General features: G+C 38.4%; 1 protein-coding gene across 8 annotated transcripts in view; it reads right to left on the bottom strand.

Moving 5' to 3' along the window:
- Positions 1 to 19,544, bottom strand: part of RAPGEF4 (Rap guanine nucleotide exchange factor 4) — a 157,214-nt gene that overhangs the window by 77,666 nt on the left and 60,004 nt on the right. For all 8 annotated transcript variants that reach the window (XM_055812472.1, XM_055812471.1, XM_055812470.1 and 5 more), the window contains 2 exons: positions 4,845 to 4,917; positions 3,749 to 3,813 (listed from right to left, as the gene is read on the bottom strand). In XM_055812472.1, coding sequence (XP_055668447.1) covers positions 3,749 to 3,813; positions 4,845 to 4,917 — 138 coding nt within the window. The remainder of the gene's footprint in view (positions 1 to 3,748; positions 3,814 to 4,844; positions 4,918 to 19,544) is intronic.

The raw sequence follows: 19,544 nt of genomic DNA on the forward strand, positions 1-19,544 counted from the left end.
TACTGTCTGGCTTTATAATAATCAAAATGTCGCTCTAGCAACTAGAATGAATGATTGCGAGAAAACCCATACCACTGAGCATCAACACAGGAATGCCCAGGCAGCCCAGAACCAAAGACGAATAGTGTGGGAATGCTGCACACACAACGCACACAGCCTGTGTGCACAAGCCTGCAGTTAAACCGTAACGAGCCTCTAGTGAGCCAGTTTCAACTGAGATTTTTCAAGTCTTAACAATACAGTTTATTTTGTAGGGGGGGTTGCAAATGGCACTCCTTACTGCCAGAACAAGCCCCAGATGTCAACCTCCTATTCCAAAGGACAGCATTGCTACTGTATCACTGGGAAAAGTTATTTAATATGTGCTATGTATTTTCCCCAAAACTCAATGTCAGAGAGGTGTGATCCATTTCAATTTAAAAAACAGCCAGAAGCATACTCTCAGCATGGCAAATTCAGCATAAACAGTGAAAAAGTGGCCAAATTGTAAGAACAGGATCTTGTAGTAGGAAGCTCTGTGTAACCCTGCTGCCAGCTCTGCTGGTAATATATGGAAACAGAAGCACTACCTATTCTGTCTGCACACTGGAACCTGACCTCCCCTGTGTTCTAAGTACTCTTCTGTATCTTTTCCAAAAATGTATTTGAAATTATTATTGATTTTGTAATTTTGGCTTGAGGGTTATATTCATCTCACAGATGCAGTTATATCTAACTCTGCCCCACAGGAATTTTCAAAAACTACAGCTAGAGAGACCAGTGTACAGGTATTAGACTGACTAGTTAAAAAGACCTAAGCTGTGTTATCTTCCCTTATGTAAGACAGCTTTAAATTGACTTTGTTTCCATTCCCCAAAATATAACTGAGGACAGCAGTATACTCTGTCTCAGTATTTTATGCTCAATTTAACTGTTATATTGCATCAAATGATGTGCAATAATGTAACCCTAAACGCAAATGAATTTGTGTTTAGTAAAAAAAAAAAGTATCTTTGCTGCCTTCTCCAAAAATATTTTTTTTATAGAGTCTAATGAAAAGCAAACATCCCCATATGGTGAGAAGATTTCAAGGCATGTATTAAAAGAAAAATCTTACATTACTCATCAAAAACTAATACATGTGACAGTAGAAAAAAAATTGAGCTATGAAGATGAAACTCAAATAATTATCAAATAGGGAAAATAATCTATTACGGTGGTTGTAAAAGGCTCAGCACAGGCTAAAAGAGAAAAACATGCTTTTCGTATTGCAAGAGTGGAATAGATTAAAATTCATTTAAAGCAAATTATTTATAGTTATAAACTTCCCTGGAAGGTTAAAACAACACACATCCCCCAGAATAAAAGCATTATTATGATCAGAAATACTGAAGGTGTTATCTCCTTCTAAGGAGTAAGGTTACACTAAGAGTGTAATGTTTTCTTACCATTCAAAAGATTTTGAGGAACTTTCTCTGAATCTCAGAAAGCTCCTCACTCAGTCTTTTTCTGGACATTACAGAGTAGCCTGCAGACCTCTCTGAGATGTATTTGCTGCCAGTCCCACATCATTCTGGCAATCTAAAGATATCAAGTAGTCTAAAGGTGTCCTGCAAACTCTTCCCGTTCCCTGGATGAATGCCCTTCCCTGATGCTGTAGCCATCCTGACAGTCATATATCACTCTAAAATAAGCAAAATACATAAAATACACAAACACAGGGCTGTTTTCTGGTATGCTGTTATTTTGTATTTCAAATAGATGGCAACAATTCCAGGAATTTGGCCCTGCAATCCCAGTATCTCCCTGATCATTCAAAACTGACTGCCGAGCACAAAGATGGACATGTTGTGCAAGCACTGTAACAGCTGTCCAGCTTAAAATTGCGGGAATGAAGCTTGCATGCAGTAAACAAAACACTCAGATATTTATCTCTGCTGCATTTACCTTTCACTTAATGTAACTGAAGAGAACTGTGGCCATGTGGCAAAAACACAGATCTAGGATTCATACACTGTGTAGCTGCTTCTGCCACATTTGCCATGGGACTGTCTGAGTTCCTCCAGCATGAGACAAGGTGACAAGCATCTGTTACATACTTACTCTCTCGGCTTCTCCACAGAAATGTGTACAGCGTGGGAGGGAGAAGGATGGTTGTTTTATATATGTGTCTTGGAAAGGAAATTAATATGGTTTGCAAAGGATCTTATTCCTGTAAAAGTCACTGAACAGTTTGAGCCTGCCCCAGCCAAGTTCTGTCTCCTACCCAGGTGAACATTACTTTGTGTGGGAAGAGTCCTGTTGTGCTAGAAGAGCACAGCTATTGGCAGCGGTATTAGTCACTAAATTTTGCTCAGTTTCTAAAACACTTTTTACCTGAAGGTCTGTACCACCCTTAGCTGTGCATCACTGCCCAGGATTGTGGGGATACCACCTTCTAGAAAAGAAAAATGTTTTTACCTTACTACCTCTGTTTCAGAAAATACAACATCTTTTAGTTTGGATTCTATGCCTAGTGCTTTCACTGAGAGGTCAGGCAACACCCTTGATCTGACCTAACTCCAAGTGTAGCATTGAAATGCCAACACCTTACCTGCCCTAGGAGAACCAGCTTTAGCAGGGGGTTTGACTAGAATATGTCCAGAGGTCCCTTCCAACTCTGAGCATTCTGTGATTCTGCCTTCTTAGAGAAGCACTGAGACTTAACTCATAATTTTTTGTAAATGCTTACAGAATGAAAGGTGCTATCTAAGTATCTAAGCGTTATTGCTCACCACATAGAAAAATGTTTATTTTCCTGCAGGATAAGGCTGTGTCAGGAAGTGGTATAGCATTAGTGAAAAAGACTCTAGTAAGAGGAACTGCATACTGTTACATTTATACATTTAATAAAGGCTGAATGTGACAAGAAAGGTCAGTACCCTTGAGGAAGCAGGACAGACAGACAGGGAGAGGTGGAAGCAGTTATTTTCACATTAAGGAAACACACTAAAATATTCATTGTCTTTATCTGCTGTCAAGACATGTATTTTGTGTACCAAAAATACCTTTAACCTTTTAATAACATCACACAAATGCATCCAATTAAACTCCTATGTCCAGAAAGAAGGCATCCAAGCATCTATTTATTACTGTAACTTTTCTACTCCTGCTATAAAAAATTCTAAAAGTTATTAATCTTTACAGCAACGCCCAACACTATTTCTTCCCACTATTATAATTACTTTAAACCCGGCATAGAAATATTCATGAGTTCTTTCATGTGGGTTCTTCCTCTGGTGAGGCTGAAAGCACAGAACTATTTTACAAAGGGGAACTGGCATGTAGAGCTGCTCTCTGAACACAGGAGAAAATTCACCCTGAGCAAAGGGCCGGAACAATGCCTATGCATCAGTTAAGACTCAGTTAAGCCTTAAAATAGGATTTAGTTATGAATTTTACGATCCATCGGCAATGCACTGGTCTTGTCACAGTGCTGCTTTTCTTCTTTACCCTCAGCGCCTTTCTGACAAAGATAGGACAACCAGATTGTAACACAAACTTGGGCAGCAGTATACTTTCTCATAACGGTGATCCAGAACCAGTTACTTTTTCCAGTTGTATGGCACAATGCTATACTGTACTCACATGCAGCAATGACATGCTTTGTATTTGCACCTGGTTCTTTTCAATTTTATGCTGTACTTTTGCATTTTTATTACCAAATTCCTGCCCGTCCGCCCCCCGCTCCCCCAGTCAAAAAGCAAAGGCAAAACTAGGTGTGATTTACCTTATTACAATTTTTAGAAACTTGGCAAAGAGCACTGCTTGACATACTGTCCTTATCTGGCATTCCTAAAAAAAAGAATACAGAAAATAGATACATACTGTACATTCTTTAAGTAACAGTGGAGATATTTATTACTAGAATAGGGGATTGGAGGGTTCAATACTTTGATAACTTACACATTAATCTACGATTTTTTAAGAGCAAACCAGATTTATTCATACAGAAGTTTTCTCTTGTGAACACAAAAAACTAACTTGTGTAAGTACTATAAACAGCTTGCTAAACATAGTACTTTCTCACAACGTAATATTTGAAGTCTTTATACAGGAATTACTTACAGCTTTTTTATTTTACATTACCTGTGTTTTAGTACCTGGAGTCAAATGCTATGCTATGCTATTGTTTCACAAATAGAACATACTGAACACATAACATATGGGACAAAATTTGCAGATGCAATTGTTAGCCATCAGATATTGTCCTGGTAGGCATCTAAATAATCCTCTGGCAACTAAATGAAAGTACCTTCATTTACAGAAGTGATGCATTCCAAAGGCTGCCCTTGGATTTGTGTCTGCAACCCTGTCCCACAGTTTGACAGGTTCTCATGAGGCAGAGACATACCCAAACTTATTTAGCTATGTAACTAAGGTCAGGCAGCAGCATGTTTACTGCAGGCTGTCTGATCAAGCACTAACCTAGGTTCCCAAGCAAGTTGTGTAGCCCATCCCAACTAAAAAAATAAGTCAGTTTGTTATATTTATTTCAGTAGCGGGACTCATGGCCATGTTCCACGGAAATAACGCAACACCTATAACCAGTTAAATGTTAAGTGACATCATACGGTATGCTTTGATCAACAGGCCTGGCTCATAGTGCAGATTTGTGTACAGCTCTGTGTACACTTGGATACAGCTGGGAATGCAGTTAGGCAAGTTCCAAAGTATTTCCTACTATATGCAGTATTAATACAGTCATAATACTGAATTGCATTTAACATGTAAATTCCAACACTCAAAACTAGAGGACTTTCATCTATCCCTTTCTTCTCTTTTCTTTTTTTTCTAACCTTTAACATCTATTTTCTCACACTTACTGTCATTGTTGGAGCCAGTTTCCATAACACCATAAGGAGGAGTGAGAAGTCCAGACATATACTGTCGATATTTCTGAAAGACATCAATGGCACATTCAGTCAGGTACAAATGTATAAAGCTGTTCAATGGATTAGGTAGTATTTACATTTGTGTGTCTGCTGCCTCGTGCCTCACATGCACACACAAAATATGACGTAGTCAGACATGTCTTTTAACACCACACAGCCTACTTTCTTGACTGGAGCACGCTGCCTTTGTTTTATCAAAAGTTGTGCTAAAACAGTTTCCTCTTCCATCTTCCCCAGAGTATGACTTTGAGGGTTCTAATAAATCAATATTGTACTTAGTTGTGTGATTTCCCATAAAGGCTGTTTTAAAGCTCATTTGAAATTGCACTACTCAGCTGAACTCAAGCTAGAAAGCCGCTTTAATGTAGGGATGGAGACAAGGCGGTTAACTAAGGATTCATGCGAATCAGGTACCACTACAATTTTGGTGTCAAATTGAAATATACAGGATTTAGTGCAAAACTACTAAACATTTAATTCCAACGCACTAACTTTGGTTTTCAGAAACCAAAGTTTATGAAACACATAAACCCAGCATAAACCCAGAACCTTGCGTTATGTAAACACACACACACAAACTGTATTATAGATGAAACTCTGCAACCATAAAAATAATGTCCCTCCTACTGCTGTGAACTACACAATTGTAACTGATATCAGTAACCGGTATTTTTCTTCAGTGAATGCTAGTGACATGATTAATAAGGTTCAAAGCTCTGTCTAGGGCTTAAGAAATTCACAGAAGCTAAAAAATAACACCAAATGAAAAAAATATCCTTTTATCAAATACAAAACATTCAATGAAGAAGTGACACATTTTTTTGTTTTCAATCATACTATATTATTGTCATGCTTAGGGGTAAACATTTATAATTCTCTTTTGGAACTGTCAGAAAACAAGCTTGTGCGACAGGGATGCTGATTATCAGCATAAATAAAATGTGTCATGCAGTCCTCAGGGTGTGCAACGAGCTGATTGTGAACAACCAACCAGCTGAAATTCATGGAGGTTTCAACTAAGCACACATAACAACCGAGACAGAAGATTTCCCTTATAGTACAACTTTAATTTGAAAATGTTATCCTTTGCTCTATGGGGCTGTTTGGATGTATTAACTTTTAGAAAGTGGTCTGCTGGATTTTAACAGATGCTTGAATTATCCTGTTAACATTTCTTTTTCTTGGAAATGGGTATGAAAATAACATCAATTCTAGCACTAAAGACTGAATGTCTTGCATTCCAAATAATAACAAAAGCTACAAAGACTACATTAATCTTAATAATCCAATCCTACTTTTAGACAAGCTATTATATCCTATAGCTTAGTTACACATTATCTAAATCTCATCCATAATCCAGCCGAAAACTTACAGAGGCAAAACTGTGTTATACCCCTGGTTAGTCACATAAAATACATGCTACCTCATTTGAGGGTAAAAATCACCTATTTTCTTTCCCAAACTGTTCACTTTACCATGCTCTGCATCCAGTCCTATGCCTGGAACTCAGTGAGAGGAAGAACATGAGAAATAATTATTTTCTCAGTTCAACTAGTAAATCACATACATAAAACAAAAGAAAAACTCATTTTGGTTGGCCAAATGAAACAAGGGAAAGCATGTCACAAGGGGCTGAAACAACATTTTACTCAAACAGTAGATAAATGTTTTATTCTACCTTCTACTGAATTTTGTCTTGAAATGTGACTTAGAGATGGAAAATTGAAATGTTTCATATAGGATGTGATAAAATCAAATTTTATAGGTTTTTTTTCCTTTTGTTCTTCCTCACCATTCAGATTATATTTGTTTCTTTGTTCTGTTTTTCCCAAAACAGCATTTTCCCAGAAACACATTATTAGTCTACATTTAATCTACCTTGATAATGAACTTGAATTGCAGGAAGACCGTCATTTTCTCTTTTATTTCCTATACCACGTTCACAATCATCATACACCACATGACAGTTTCCCTTCTGATTAATTCTGTAATATTTTTCCTGATTATTCTTCTCATGAAATGAAACATAGAACACACCATATAATTTCCTAAAGATCTGGAGGCCTAGCTTAACAAAAATACCTACAGTTAGAACAAGCCAGAATTGCATATAACACTTCAAAGTAGGCAGCTAATCCCAAAGCCCACCAGAAACAAAAGCACAGACTGACAAGGAGTTCAACGCTGGCATCTTCCACATGAAGGTCTGACCCTGCCACAGGATGAGTCTACTTCCGAGTCTGGTACAGCAAGCCCAGTGAGCAGTGTTGCCTGTAAAGGAGTTCAGGCAGCATTACCAGAAGAGGCACTAATTCAAGACATGCCCTCAGAAAACTCAAGTTGTTCAGACTCATCCAGGGGACTTCTGCATAAACGAAACTACCTTCTGTATCTGGGTATCTGGAGGAAGGGCTGATACGACTGCCTACACTTGGTCTCCCGTGAAGATAACTCAGTGGGGTGTGGGTTGACATAGGAGGTATAATTTACACTTAAAATTGCATCACATCATCAGTCAAATTAAATGTCAAGGGACACTTATTTGTCAAGAAGTCATGGAAACAATGTTTGCTGAGAAACAAGTATGCAAAGACTTGGTAACTGCATAAAAATTCACAGTATCAGACAGAATAATGAAGTTCCATGCATGAGAGCTCTGAAAGCTGAGAAAATGAGGAAAACACAATACTGACTGTGAGACCTATGGTGTTACTGTAATGTCTGTAAATCAAAAGAAAATGCGAGTTAAAGTTAAATTGTACTCGTAGGTGGCATTTAAAATCATCCTGAAGATTAACAGACTAAATATTTACAAAAGGCTTTTGAAAATGTATTCCACTGGTGGTATGAAGCCAGGAAAGGCTTTCCTTATGAAAGACAGCAACAGTTAGCAAATCATCATAAGCTTGTTTATTACCAAAAGTCCTCAAGTTCTTTAAATCCAACATGACAAGCAGGTTTTAAAATTACACTGTGACCTATTCACTTTGTCTTCAGATTTCTATCAACTTACAGACTCTACCATGCAACAGCTTAAAGATGACACTTCCTGCACCTAATATGACAACACAAGTAATAAAGACAGTATTTTTTTCTTCCAGTTACTGACCACCTCATATCCATGCAGTGGTGAAAATTAACACGACCTTTTCAGCCACTGATACAGCCTGAAGCACTGAAGAGTGCTGACAAGGAATAGTCGGGGATGGGAGAAATGGAGGAAAGTGAATCACACACTTGCCTTACTGAGGAGGTGCTGTGGGTGAATTTCCTACCGACAGTTCCTAAGGCCCTTCATTGTCAGATTTTCCAGTGTGTTCCTTCACATGCTCTTATTTAGACTGCATTGACAGTTAGCTGCAGTTAGTCTCAGAGGTTTTCATGACTACAATAGATTTTCTTCTACTCTGTGAACATGATTTGGTGTATTTTTATATGTTAATGTTTAGAAAGGCAATTACCATAATTCTGATGCAAGCTATCTCTATAAATTCCTTACAAATTTTTCTAGCATACATAAGGTATATAAAATATGTCTCTGTAGTTAGTCTCTTCTATTCTGCTGCATGTACTGAAGAGCTAACACCTGTTTAAAGGGAAAGAAGGAGCAAAAAATAGATCTATACAATACAAACACTCCAAAACAAGCCAGGTAGGTGTGAAGAAAAATGATGAGCCTTTGTTGTCTATGTGCATTGTGTAGCAAAACCAGAGAACTCTTAACAGGAAAGACTCAGGACTGATGAAAGGAATAAATATTTGAACGCAGGTTCCACACCAGATACTCCCCTCAAGTGCAGCAGTTCTCCAGTCAGGAAAGAGTATTTGATGGAGTGTGTGATAAGGACCCAGGCAATGGCGGTTTGTAGCACATGGGAGTCAAGTCAGGTTTCTGATGCTTCCCCGTGCCAATGTGAACCTACATGTGACCAGATGCTAGGAAGTATCTGGTAACATTGGAAGAAGTTTTGTAGACCGCAACAGGTGCTTGGTTGAATACATGAACTCTCTTTTTCTCCTTCTCCTTCTCCCTGACTCACAATCTCAACCCACAGTGTCACTCTTGACCAGATGCACTTCTGCTGCCTCCTGTTCCACCTAGCAGTGGCAGCAGAGAAGGTGACAAGGCAGAGACTTCATTACTTGCAAATTTGGAAGTAACACAAAATAATTCATTTCAGTTGTAGGAATTCTAGGCCAAACATCAAGGTGCCCTTTCCACACACACTTTTCAAAATGTTAACTGTTTTATTAGATACTGTTGACTCTTACCTGACTTTGGCAATCCTCCTAGTACTAGCTGTCCATATTCCTGCAATGGTTTGTCTTGGAAAATATATGCTGTACCTTGACAATGTAAGCCAGCTTCTCTATTTTCTTTTGACAATAAATAATTGATCACTGATGCTCTCAGTACAACTCTGTTCTTTCTCTGAGTTGGCTGCACCAGTCATGTAATTTTGGCAATGAACCACCCTCCCTTGTGAGTATTACTCATCAGGGTGCGTCACTCCCATGGTGCATTGTTTCTTCTTCTCTTCTCTCCAGAACAATAAGGAGAGATGTGAATGAGCCCCTGAAGATCCCTGGACTCTCTTTTCACCCATCAAAGCAAGCAGAGATTGCTGTCTCAGAGTCTAGATCTTTGCCTTTAGATCTGATGCTCCAAAGGTTGCTCTTCACTGAACTGACAGGTAAAATCTCAGGTCATCTGCCCACTATCCATTAGTGTTTTCCCATAAAAAGTTTTTAATTCTTATTTCTTACAGAATTCCACAAAAAAACCCAACCCTGATAATCATATTCATAGCTGGTTTTACCCAATCTTGTTACACAGGGGAAACCAAAAAATACACTTGCTATTGCCCAATAGTATGTGCCGAGACCCACAGATGAGACTGGCATAATTCTGATTTCAGATACCACCTTCTAAGTTTACAAATTACTAAGCGTATTTCTCCAAGCAAGCTCAATCAGAGAATTTCCCTACATTTCAGGTCAATGTCACTTAACTGGATATCACAAAAAGGACCTGACCCATGGCTGTTTTACACTGGATAGTGAATCATTGCTTGAAGCTGGTGCTTCACTCCAGAACACAAAATATCCTGAGTATTACTCAACACTTGTCTTTGTCATTCACAAAATATATATATTCACTGTCACTCACGGTATAGGTAAGAGAACAGAATTACGATATTTCTAAAGGAAAGGATAAAGACAAATCAGGAAAAAAACCAATGCTTTTGTTTAGCAAAAACATATCTTTATGTATGGTGGAAAAATAGAAGATCTTACCATGACTTACTGAACAGAGACTGTTATGTATACGTCAGTCTATCAAGTCATTAAAATGAGATAGACAAGGCCTGAAATAGCAGAAGTGAAGTACCATTTAGTCATATTTAGATAAAATAAATACAGGAAATGCCTGTACTAAAATTGCTGAATCCTGATCCCAGAATTAGTACAGTTTATATAACAGCAGATGAATCTGCATCTTTTCCATTTATTTACTTATTTACCATCTTCTGAATGTTTCTGCATGGCTCTAATCAACTATGCTTTAGATTTTATTTTATCTCTTTGTTTTGGAGGCATATATTTTTCTGTCACATTCCCACTTAAATCAATTTATCGTGCTTGAAAAGCTCTGTATGCAGAATTTGCTTCACCACAGAATCCCCTTGATATTTAGTTGAGAAGAGAAATGCACCCAGCTCCCTGAAATCATGCCAAATAGCAGACTTGGCTACCGGATAGAAACCCGAAGATAAGACTGCACTGCAAAAAATCAAATCCAAGGAAATTAGAGCATGAGCAGTGATTAAACAAATGACACAGCCTATTCTGCTCCATCTAATTTAAATATAGAAATGCCGTCATGCAGCCCTCCGATTCTCTCTCCTAGAGGAATCCACTCAGGAAATGCAGTTGGGTGGAGACAGGACTTGGTTGGGAGGGGTGGGAAAAATTGCATACACTTAAAAGAGGACAAAGAAAATAAATGAAGAAGAACAAACAGTCCACTTGATTTATGTGTTTTCTTTTACTACACTTGTGTAACCCTAGAATAGATAAACTAGTTAAAGGAAAAAAAATGTAACAATTTAACTGCTTTTAATGTGAAGTTCAAATTTTCAAAAGTGGCTGAAAAAAAGCATCATACAATTCTGTATTTACTTTTTCACAGTTGTATCTGTGTTGAATTTGTTCACTTTAAAATCAGATGATGATGACTGTCAGCAGCAGTGCTTCAATATCAATACAAGATCAGAAAATAAAGCTGTGCTCTCCTTCCTTCCCCTTTCATTATCACTTGTAGGAGAGAGGTGGCAAATCACACCTTAGCTGGAATTTTCTGTATTATGTAAGCGGCAGAATAGAATCTCACTCTTCTTCAAACTGTTCTGCTATGTATACCTGCAACTGTAAACCTCCATCTTTATTAGCAAAGCTAGCAAATATGTCTCAAAAACAAAGAGCAGAACTACTAGAAGTTACCACTTTAACATAAATTTTCTTACCACTACAGCCAACCTTTAAATCTACATTGACAGCAGTTAGATCAAGCTAAGTCTGGCATCATCTTATGGGTCATGCACAAGGGAAACCTGTTCCAAGAACAATTTCCTAAAGTGCTAGGCACAAAATACTTCCTTTTACCCTGAAGCAGTCACATTTCCTATTTTCAGATACACTATTTTAATGAGGAGGGAATCAGAGATGCACCTTTTCAGGTGAGCTCAGTCTGGGTATGCTATGCAAGAAGACAGTGTACAAGGAAAATCAGAGACAGGTAATATGAGACTTGCAAACACAGGATGAGGCTGGCTTTGTCCAGCTCCTTGCCTGGGCAGCTATGGGCTGCCGCCTACACTGTTTCTTCCATATGGTGTGCCTCCCTGCACTGATCTTTAGCATTTTTCTGGAACAGAGCGTCAGCTGAGACAAAAGGTCACACCAAGAAGACATTTATGTTTCTAAAGTGCTTTGACAGAGTGGTAAATTCTGTAATTGCAGCAACACACGTGCCTTGTTTCTGATCACGTATCTTAACCTGCAGCACAAGTAAAAAGCAAGGATTGTGTGTATTAGAGAAGTCAGAAGAGCCTCTAAACCAAGTTCTTGTTCCACCCTGAGATTACCACCTTGCAGATACAGAAGGCCTGATACATATGACCAACATATCTTTGCATTAACGTTATGAAAAAGGCTTCATCTGAAGAAATGTATGTGGAACTAGGTATGTACCACTGAGATAGAGAGAAGCTGCAAACCTCTCAGTGCAGGCTGTGCTCTGACAGTGGGTTGAAGTCATGCTCCTCTGTAATGAAATTCTGTAAGGTCACCACAAGGTCTGTGCAGTACTTAAGTCCTAAAAATAGGTTTTAAGTGCAACTTAAATGACATATTGGCCTTATGTTGACATTGTGTGCAGCAGTGGCTTTATCTATTGTTCATAAACAGCTTCTTCTCTTTCCTCCCCTTGTATTTTTGTACAAGGAGATCTGAAACAAAGAAAAAGCAAAATGGTGAGCAGATCTGTAACTCTGCTTTTCATATTTAAAACCTCTAAGCACAGAATTATGTTGGTCTAGAAACTTGTTTTCATCTGAAAGGAAACTCTAGGTTAAATATTAATTCCTCTACAATCAATATAAACCTCTTAATGAGTTCTGTTGGGTCAGTCTAATGCCATGCTTTTGCTTCTCACAGAAACAAACACATAACAACTTCCAATACTCTTCTAATATTAAAGGCTTCCTTTTCATGGGTAATTCCTCAAAGCGGTTGTTTTTACTCGATTCTGCCTAACAATAATGAGGCTATTTCATAAATGTAAGTAAGTAAACATACAAGGGAATTTCCCTTCTAACATTAGCCTTTCTTCAATGTTTTTAAAGCATTATTTTGATTACAGTGTGAGCTGCTTTAAAAGCAGTTTGTGCAGCTCACTCAGTAACACTGCTGTGAAGTAAAGACATGTACCATATAAAATAAGAGGGGAAAACCTAAAAACAAACTAAATAATTATAATTCAGGAAGTATGACTGAACATAGCCTGCTCCTTCTAGTGCATGGAAACGAGTGTATTCCAACACAGAAAATCACTCACAATCAGACTGGTATCACTCAACAGGACCCCAAAATACCTGAGCTCCAACTCAGCTAGCAGTCAGTGCAATGGCACCACTAGAATTACCTTGACAGCATAAATCTCTCGTGGGTCCAGCTGCTCACATCCAGAGGCCCCTTCATGCACAGTATATTATAATAAATGCTGGCTGTGGTACTTCCCCACCAGAGTTCACAATAATATTTCAACTACTTTGTAACACAGTGTTTAGCTATACTGCCTGACATCCACATGCGCAGCCCAACGTCTCATGGCCCTCACCTCTGAAGCTCCCTGAAAAGGCCTGTGAAACATAGTCTCCTCTGATAGACCTGTACAGCTGCATCTTGTCTAAAGATATCAAAACATACTGGAGAGGAACAACTGACTTTTATCAAACTGAAATGCAGACAACGTTAAGAATTCAGTTGTGCTGTAACACAGAGATTAGGTAAAATACCTTAACAACCTTCAATACAACAGCCTTACGTGGACAGGGAAGTTTTCAAGGTTTTTCCCTCCGACATTTTACTTAGTACAAAAGCTTGCACACCAAATGCTGATCTGTGATTCTAACCCAGAGTCCTGCTGTGGCTGTTTCTCACGCAATCATTTCTTTAGACATAATGTACAGTAACATTATTCATTTCACCTCAGCCCTCGAAACATTTTTAAACCTCATCACAGGAGAGGACAGTGAGGAACGGAGGCACACAGGGATGGAAAAGAATGAAGAAAGTCCCACTGAAAGTTAACTGTTAGCTAAGAAAGAAACATTAACAAGAAATAAGAAGCAAGCGAAAATGTTCTGGTGAGCAATGGGTGAAGGGTAGCAGGGGAGTGCAATACACAGCCTAAATAGATTTCTTCAGTCCACTGAGCAGATGAGGTATCACAAGGAGTGGACAGACCTCAGGGAAGACGGCACACTAAGAAAAGGAGACAGTATGAACTGACTGACAGATATGCCTAATAAATTAACTCCCTCCTCTCTCTTGTTGCCACCAAAGAAGCACTTCTACCTGTTGATGTCTTAGATAGCAATTTCACAACAGGCGGAAGCTAGGCTCCTTAAATCTGCCTGTCGTTGCGACAGGCTAGGCTTACAAGATTCTGCAGATCAAGATGAACAGCACATAACACAACTTCTACCAATTTTCCAATCACAAGCTTAATCTCTATTTTCCATAAGCATTGTTTTCCTTTGCTATTTTTTTATGTTGTGGCACCAGGATGTAAATTATAAGCAAAATTAGAAGAAAATAGGATAGAAAATGGGAGTTTCAAAGGAAGACAAGCAGAGTCCAAACTACTCTGAGATTCTGAGTGACCTGTTTAAAGAAATTACAGAATATTCTCACAGATCAATTCAGATGGGTAAAAATAATCCAAATCCTTTTCGTTACCATTTAAATATTACTCAAATTGTGTTTTTTCCAATTGAGCTGAGTATCAAGCCTGCAGCCTAGTTTGACTAGGCTGACACTTCAGTGTGAGCAGGAATTTTATATTCAAAAGCCTTTGTTTTCTATTTATTTCATTTTATTTTAATGGGAGTTTCTTTCACAGTAAAATATATAATCACAAAAACCAGTGACCTTGATTTTCATTCCTCACTATCAGCCTCCATTCTCACTATAACCTGTCATGTTATCTATCATCAAGATTAAAAAGCATTCGAGACATGCAGCTGGGCACAGTAATAAAGATGCACTGTAGATTTTCTTAGGTGGAAAAAATAGCAAAAAGATGTTAAGGATGAATCTACACATGACCAAAAGAAAAAAATGAAGCAAGAGGCACATAAAAAAATGGAGACAATTCCAACAATGAAGGGTAAAGTACTGAACTAAACTGAAAAATAATCTTTCCAGAAAAAGAAAAAGGGTGGAAGGAGAAGAGTACGACATCATATCAGTCTCCTCCCCTGTCCAACAGAGCCCTGAAATCATCTTGACTGGGGTCCAACGTTGCTAAGTTCTACACACAATATGAAAGGTCAGATCCTGTCTCTCCTGCCTCCCACCCAGAAAGGCTCACAGTGCACTTAGAGACAGGATGCAAGCAGGCAAGTGGCACAGTACAGAAGGTGCAGAATGGCACAAACTAACTAAATACAAGAAGAGGATATTTCACTGGGGATTTCTGTTCACATAAAGCAAATAAAATTATACCAGAGCATGAGAAAACTGAGAACAAGAAGTTCACAGCTTTGGCAGTCATCACAGGACAGACCTCAAAAGGCTGAAATGAGAATGCCTTAGGAAACACTCTCAGGGATGTAAAAGAATGGTATTTGTTACATCCTTGCACTACAGCTATACCACCAAAAAGGGATGCAATGGAGAAACAGAGCCAACACTATCCCAAACAGAGGTTTAACTAGACATGACCAGATTCAAAGAGGCACAGTTAATAAGTTTACGTGGAAGGACTACACAAATGATGATGGTGGAAGACTGTAATCAACTGTAAGAGAAAGGCAGTCACTGAAGGCTCACTAACAGACCATTAAACTTGGCCATAGAACACATATGTAAAAACACAGCAGTTCTGTGAGGCAATTTGGCAAGGAAATTCCATATCTGAGAGGCAATGAGAAAATCTGATTCCTGCACTAAGACTCCTCCAGAAACAATTTGCCAAGATCAAGCATCCTAAACCTGTCAACACAAATGCCCAAGTACCAGCTCCTCAGGGGAGAGACAACTTCTATCAAGCTGGCTAAAAATGTTCCACGAAACATTGGTGGCACTTAAGTTTGCCATTCTGGAAAACCTGGCTTTTAAAAGTATATTCTAAAACTTATACTTGACTTTAAAAGTTACCTATTTGATAGCAAGCTCACTAGAAACTGAATAAATTTTCTGAACTTTTATGTTTCTGTTCCATTTGGGCAAACAGTCATTTCTTCTGGGTACCCCCTCGCACATGGCTAAAAGAATTTTCACTAGCATATTGAAATCTCAACCTACCCCACTAGATTAATAGGTTTAATACAACCAGGATGTAGAGTAACACATTAGTTTTGAAAGTAAAACATCATTCTAGTTCATTGCTTTCAATTGTTCACTTCTTAAATATCTTATTTCCTTCTTTTTTATGGAATCATTTTTCATTTGTTTGTTTAAAGGATGACAAAAAGGTATTAAAATAAATAAATCAGGCTGTGCTGGGGAGGCGCTACCACCTGCTTCTCATGAACCCTGGCTGTTCTTCTTCCAAACCCATTGGAAACAATGTATTGCAATGAATAATATTTACACAAAGAAAACAGCTGTACTAGATAAATACACTGGTTTTACATGGAAAGCAAACTAAATTGGTTTTCAGAAGAGCAGGAAAAATAACAGTGCATAATATTACTACATTATGATTTTAAATAATTTCTGTAGATTATCAAATGAAGATGAATGGATTGCTTAAGACTTACATTGCACAAGTACATTTTGAAAATTTGAAGAGACTCAACAAGGACATTACAAAGTGTTTTTTTAAAGGCCCTGCTAGGAGGACACAGTAAATAACCCGGGGTCTGGCTGTGCAGTGGCAGCTGGGAGGAGAAAGCATCTTGTCCACTCATCTTTCTGTCTGTTTCTGTTACACTGAACAGTCCCTGATAATTTTCCCAACCTTCTCATTAAAAGCACACCCAAACAAACCTTGCTGTCTGTGTTATAATTGTGGCCAAAATGTGTCAGACCTTCTGTACTCAGCTCCGAGTAAACAGACTCCATTCTGCTGCTCTGCCTTCCTAAGGAAACGTAACTGCTTTGCCTGGCAGGAAATTCCTCCCTTTCCTCCCTTCTTCCCAGTCACTTTTTGACTCCAGTGGAAAAATTTTAACCAGATTTGAGATAGGGTTCAAATAAGGTCCTAGAAACTAAATAAAAATTACTGATAGGAGAGAGATCCCAAATATTCTGTTACGACTAAGGGAAAAGAAGGCAGCGCTCTTTGTCACCCATTCACTCAGTTACAGCCAGCTGACCAGTCTGTACACTCACATCAGCTGGCTAATCCTTGAGGATATAACTTCAAACACCACATATGTTGTTTACCATCAAGAAGATACATCATGGAAGTTATGGTAAATATTGGTGGCAGGAAAGAGCAAAAATGGAAAAGAAATCAGCTTTTTGAGTCCTTCCACTCACAGAAAAACTTTTCAATCATTTTCATTGGCTGTGATTATCTTTATATCCCAAACTTACTTGCAACTTCAATTCTTATTCTTAGCAATTCTAAGTGTTTTCATTATGACCACATACTGGCATGTCCTAAAGTTGCTATTTTTCAGGATTTTGTGGGCACCAGTAATGAAGGTGCTAAGCATCTGAAACAGGCAGCTCTGGCTTGGAATACATTGCTATTACGTGCTGTTACAGTGGTAAAAAATATGCATGGGTATTGTTATGCACCTCTGATAGGAGAGAGGCAGGTTCTGTTGAGAAGTAATCTGCTATACTTCACCCTTTTTCTGACAGCAAGAAAAATGATTAATTCTTGAAGCAAGCATATTGTTATACTGGGACAAGATTTTCAGTCCCTCTAGAAGACAAGACGAGGTCACTGGTAATACTAGAGTTAGAGCATTTCTTAATTGAAGGGCTACCTAATTTGCAACGACCTACACTTCCGTCTGTTTTTGTAGGGCTCTTTCTCTGTCGTGAAGCAAGACAGACAAAGCTTGTTATTGTCACTTTGATACTGTGTATCCACTTACCGTTCAAAGACAGTCTTTATATAGAATATGCAGTAAAATAAGCTACAGCATGAGTCACTGCAAGAGTCCATGCTTCTTGAGCATTATGAGGCACCAGAGGAATCAAATGACTTGCGTATGGGAACAAGGCATTATCCACCAAGCCACAAGTGTAATTATAGAACAGCCTGTAAGAAAGTTTTCATTAACAGACAGAAAACGCTGCCTTCACATCTAAATTCACTTCACTTAATTCTTCTGTTAACTCACAACTCTAAAACAGTATTAGAGACAAGTTTTGAAACCCATATTGTAATAAAAATCAAACACATTAGAAATAAGGCAAAAATATTGTTTCCATATAATATATATTTTTTTTTCCCCATATGGTAACTGCTGTTTATCTGATCTGTCTTCCTTTGAAAGTACTGAGGGGAATTCAGTGTTATAGAATATGAAGCTGTACACATATGCCTACCATATTTAACTGGCTAGTTTTCAATTTACAAGTATTCCCCTACACATTGCTAGCTGGTTCTTTAAAGAGCATCACAGAATGCAATTTTATACTGTCTCTTTAGTTTTATAAACTTCAGATTTCTTGGTATCTTGGTGAGAGTCTTGGTATCTTTTAGATAAGACAGCCACTGTAATCTCTGTCTTTTATGCAAGTTCATTATTTGCATAACTCCTATGGAGTTAAAGTCCATCATACACACCTGTGTTGGAATGGATCCTTAGCTGACATAAATTAACAGCTTCACTGGCTTCAGCAAAACTGATTTGTATTTATTGATCTGTTCCAATAGCACTAACGAGCAGCTGCCTTCTGGCAGGAAGGCGTATTGTCCACTAACTAATACTGAAGACTAGATCTCAGGAGATCTCTGTCATATTCCCAAGTTGCCACTCACTCACCATAACTGATACTTGAACCAAAACTGGTTCAAACTGGGAAATGTGAAGTCTGACTACCCTTTAACAGATTTCCTGTTCATTTCTGCAGTGAGAAATTTCATCCTTGGGAAGGGCCACATACAGCCAGCCTATGTTCCAGCTGTGTCCTGGCCCTCTTCTATTCCCAGGCACTGTTGCACTGCCTCAGCAATAGGGAACGCAGATAAGCACAGGACTTCAAAGGTCCCTCCGCAGAAGAACCACATAACGATTTCAGAAATTGTTTTCAACTCAAGCTTTAGGAAATCACTGTAGGTTCCAAAAACAGTAAACAAAAGCCCTATGGAATAGGTATGACATACTCTTGCCACTGTCTTGTAAAAACATCTGGTGGTGGTTTTTCATGGCAAAATCACAAAGGTTTCCAATCACCGGTACCTAAGCTTAACAAACTTGACAGGCGTTACAAAGATGACATGCAAACAGGCCTGCAGACCTACTGAATGACTGCAGGGCCCAGTGAGTGTCTGTAGTGCTAGCTTCAGCTAGAGCTAATCCTGCTGCAAACAGAAACAAGTGGGAAAACACAGAGAAGAAAGTGCTAGTGCCCGAATACTTAATAGGGAATTATTTGTCAACAATAGCTGCATCAAATCTGGCCTCTTACAAAGGAAAATAGCTACAAGTGTTCAAAGGTGCCATTTTAATGAAGAAGTGAGCAAAATAAGATGCCAAGCAAGACCAACACAAGCCTGCTGATTTCCTCCGCCCCAAGACAGAAACTAAAGGTCTGATGCACCAATGTGTTACTCCAATTTCAAGTCAGTGTGACTTTTTTCCAAAAGACATAAAACTCAAATAATGCTTATATATCAGCTTAATTAGAACAACAGAGAGATGTAATTCAGGA

The sequence above is a fragment of the Falco peregrinus genome, chromosome 8 (genome assembly GCF_023634155.1).
Source record: "Falco peregrinus isolate bFalPer1 chromosome 8, bFalPer1.pri, whole genome shotgun sequence".
Classification (NCBI taxonomy): Eukaryota; Metazoa; Chordata; class Aves; order Falconiformes; family Falconidae; genus Falco; species Falco peregrinus.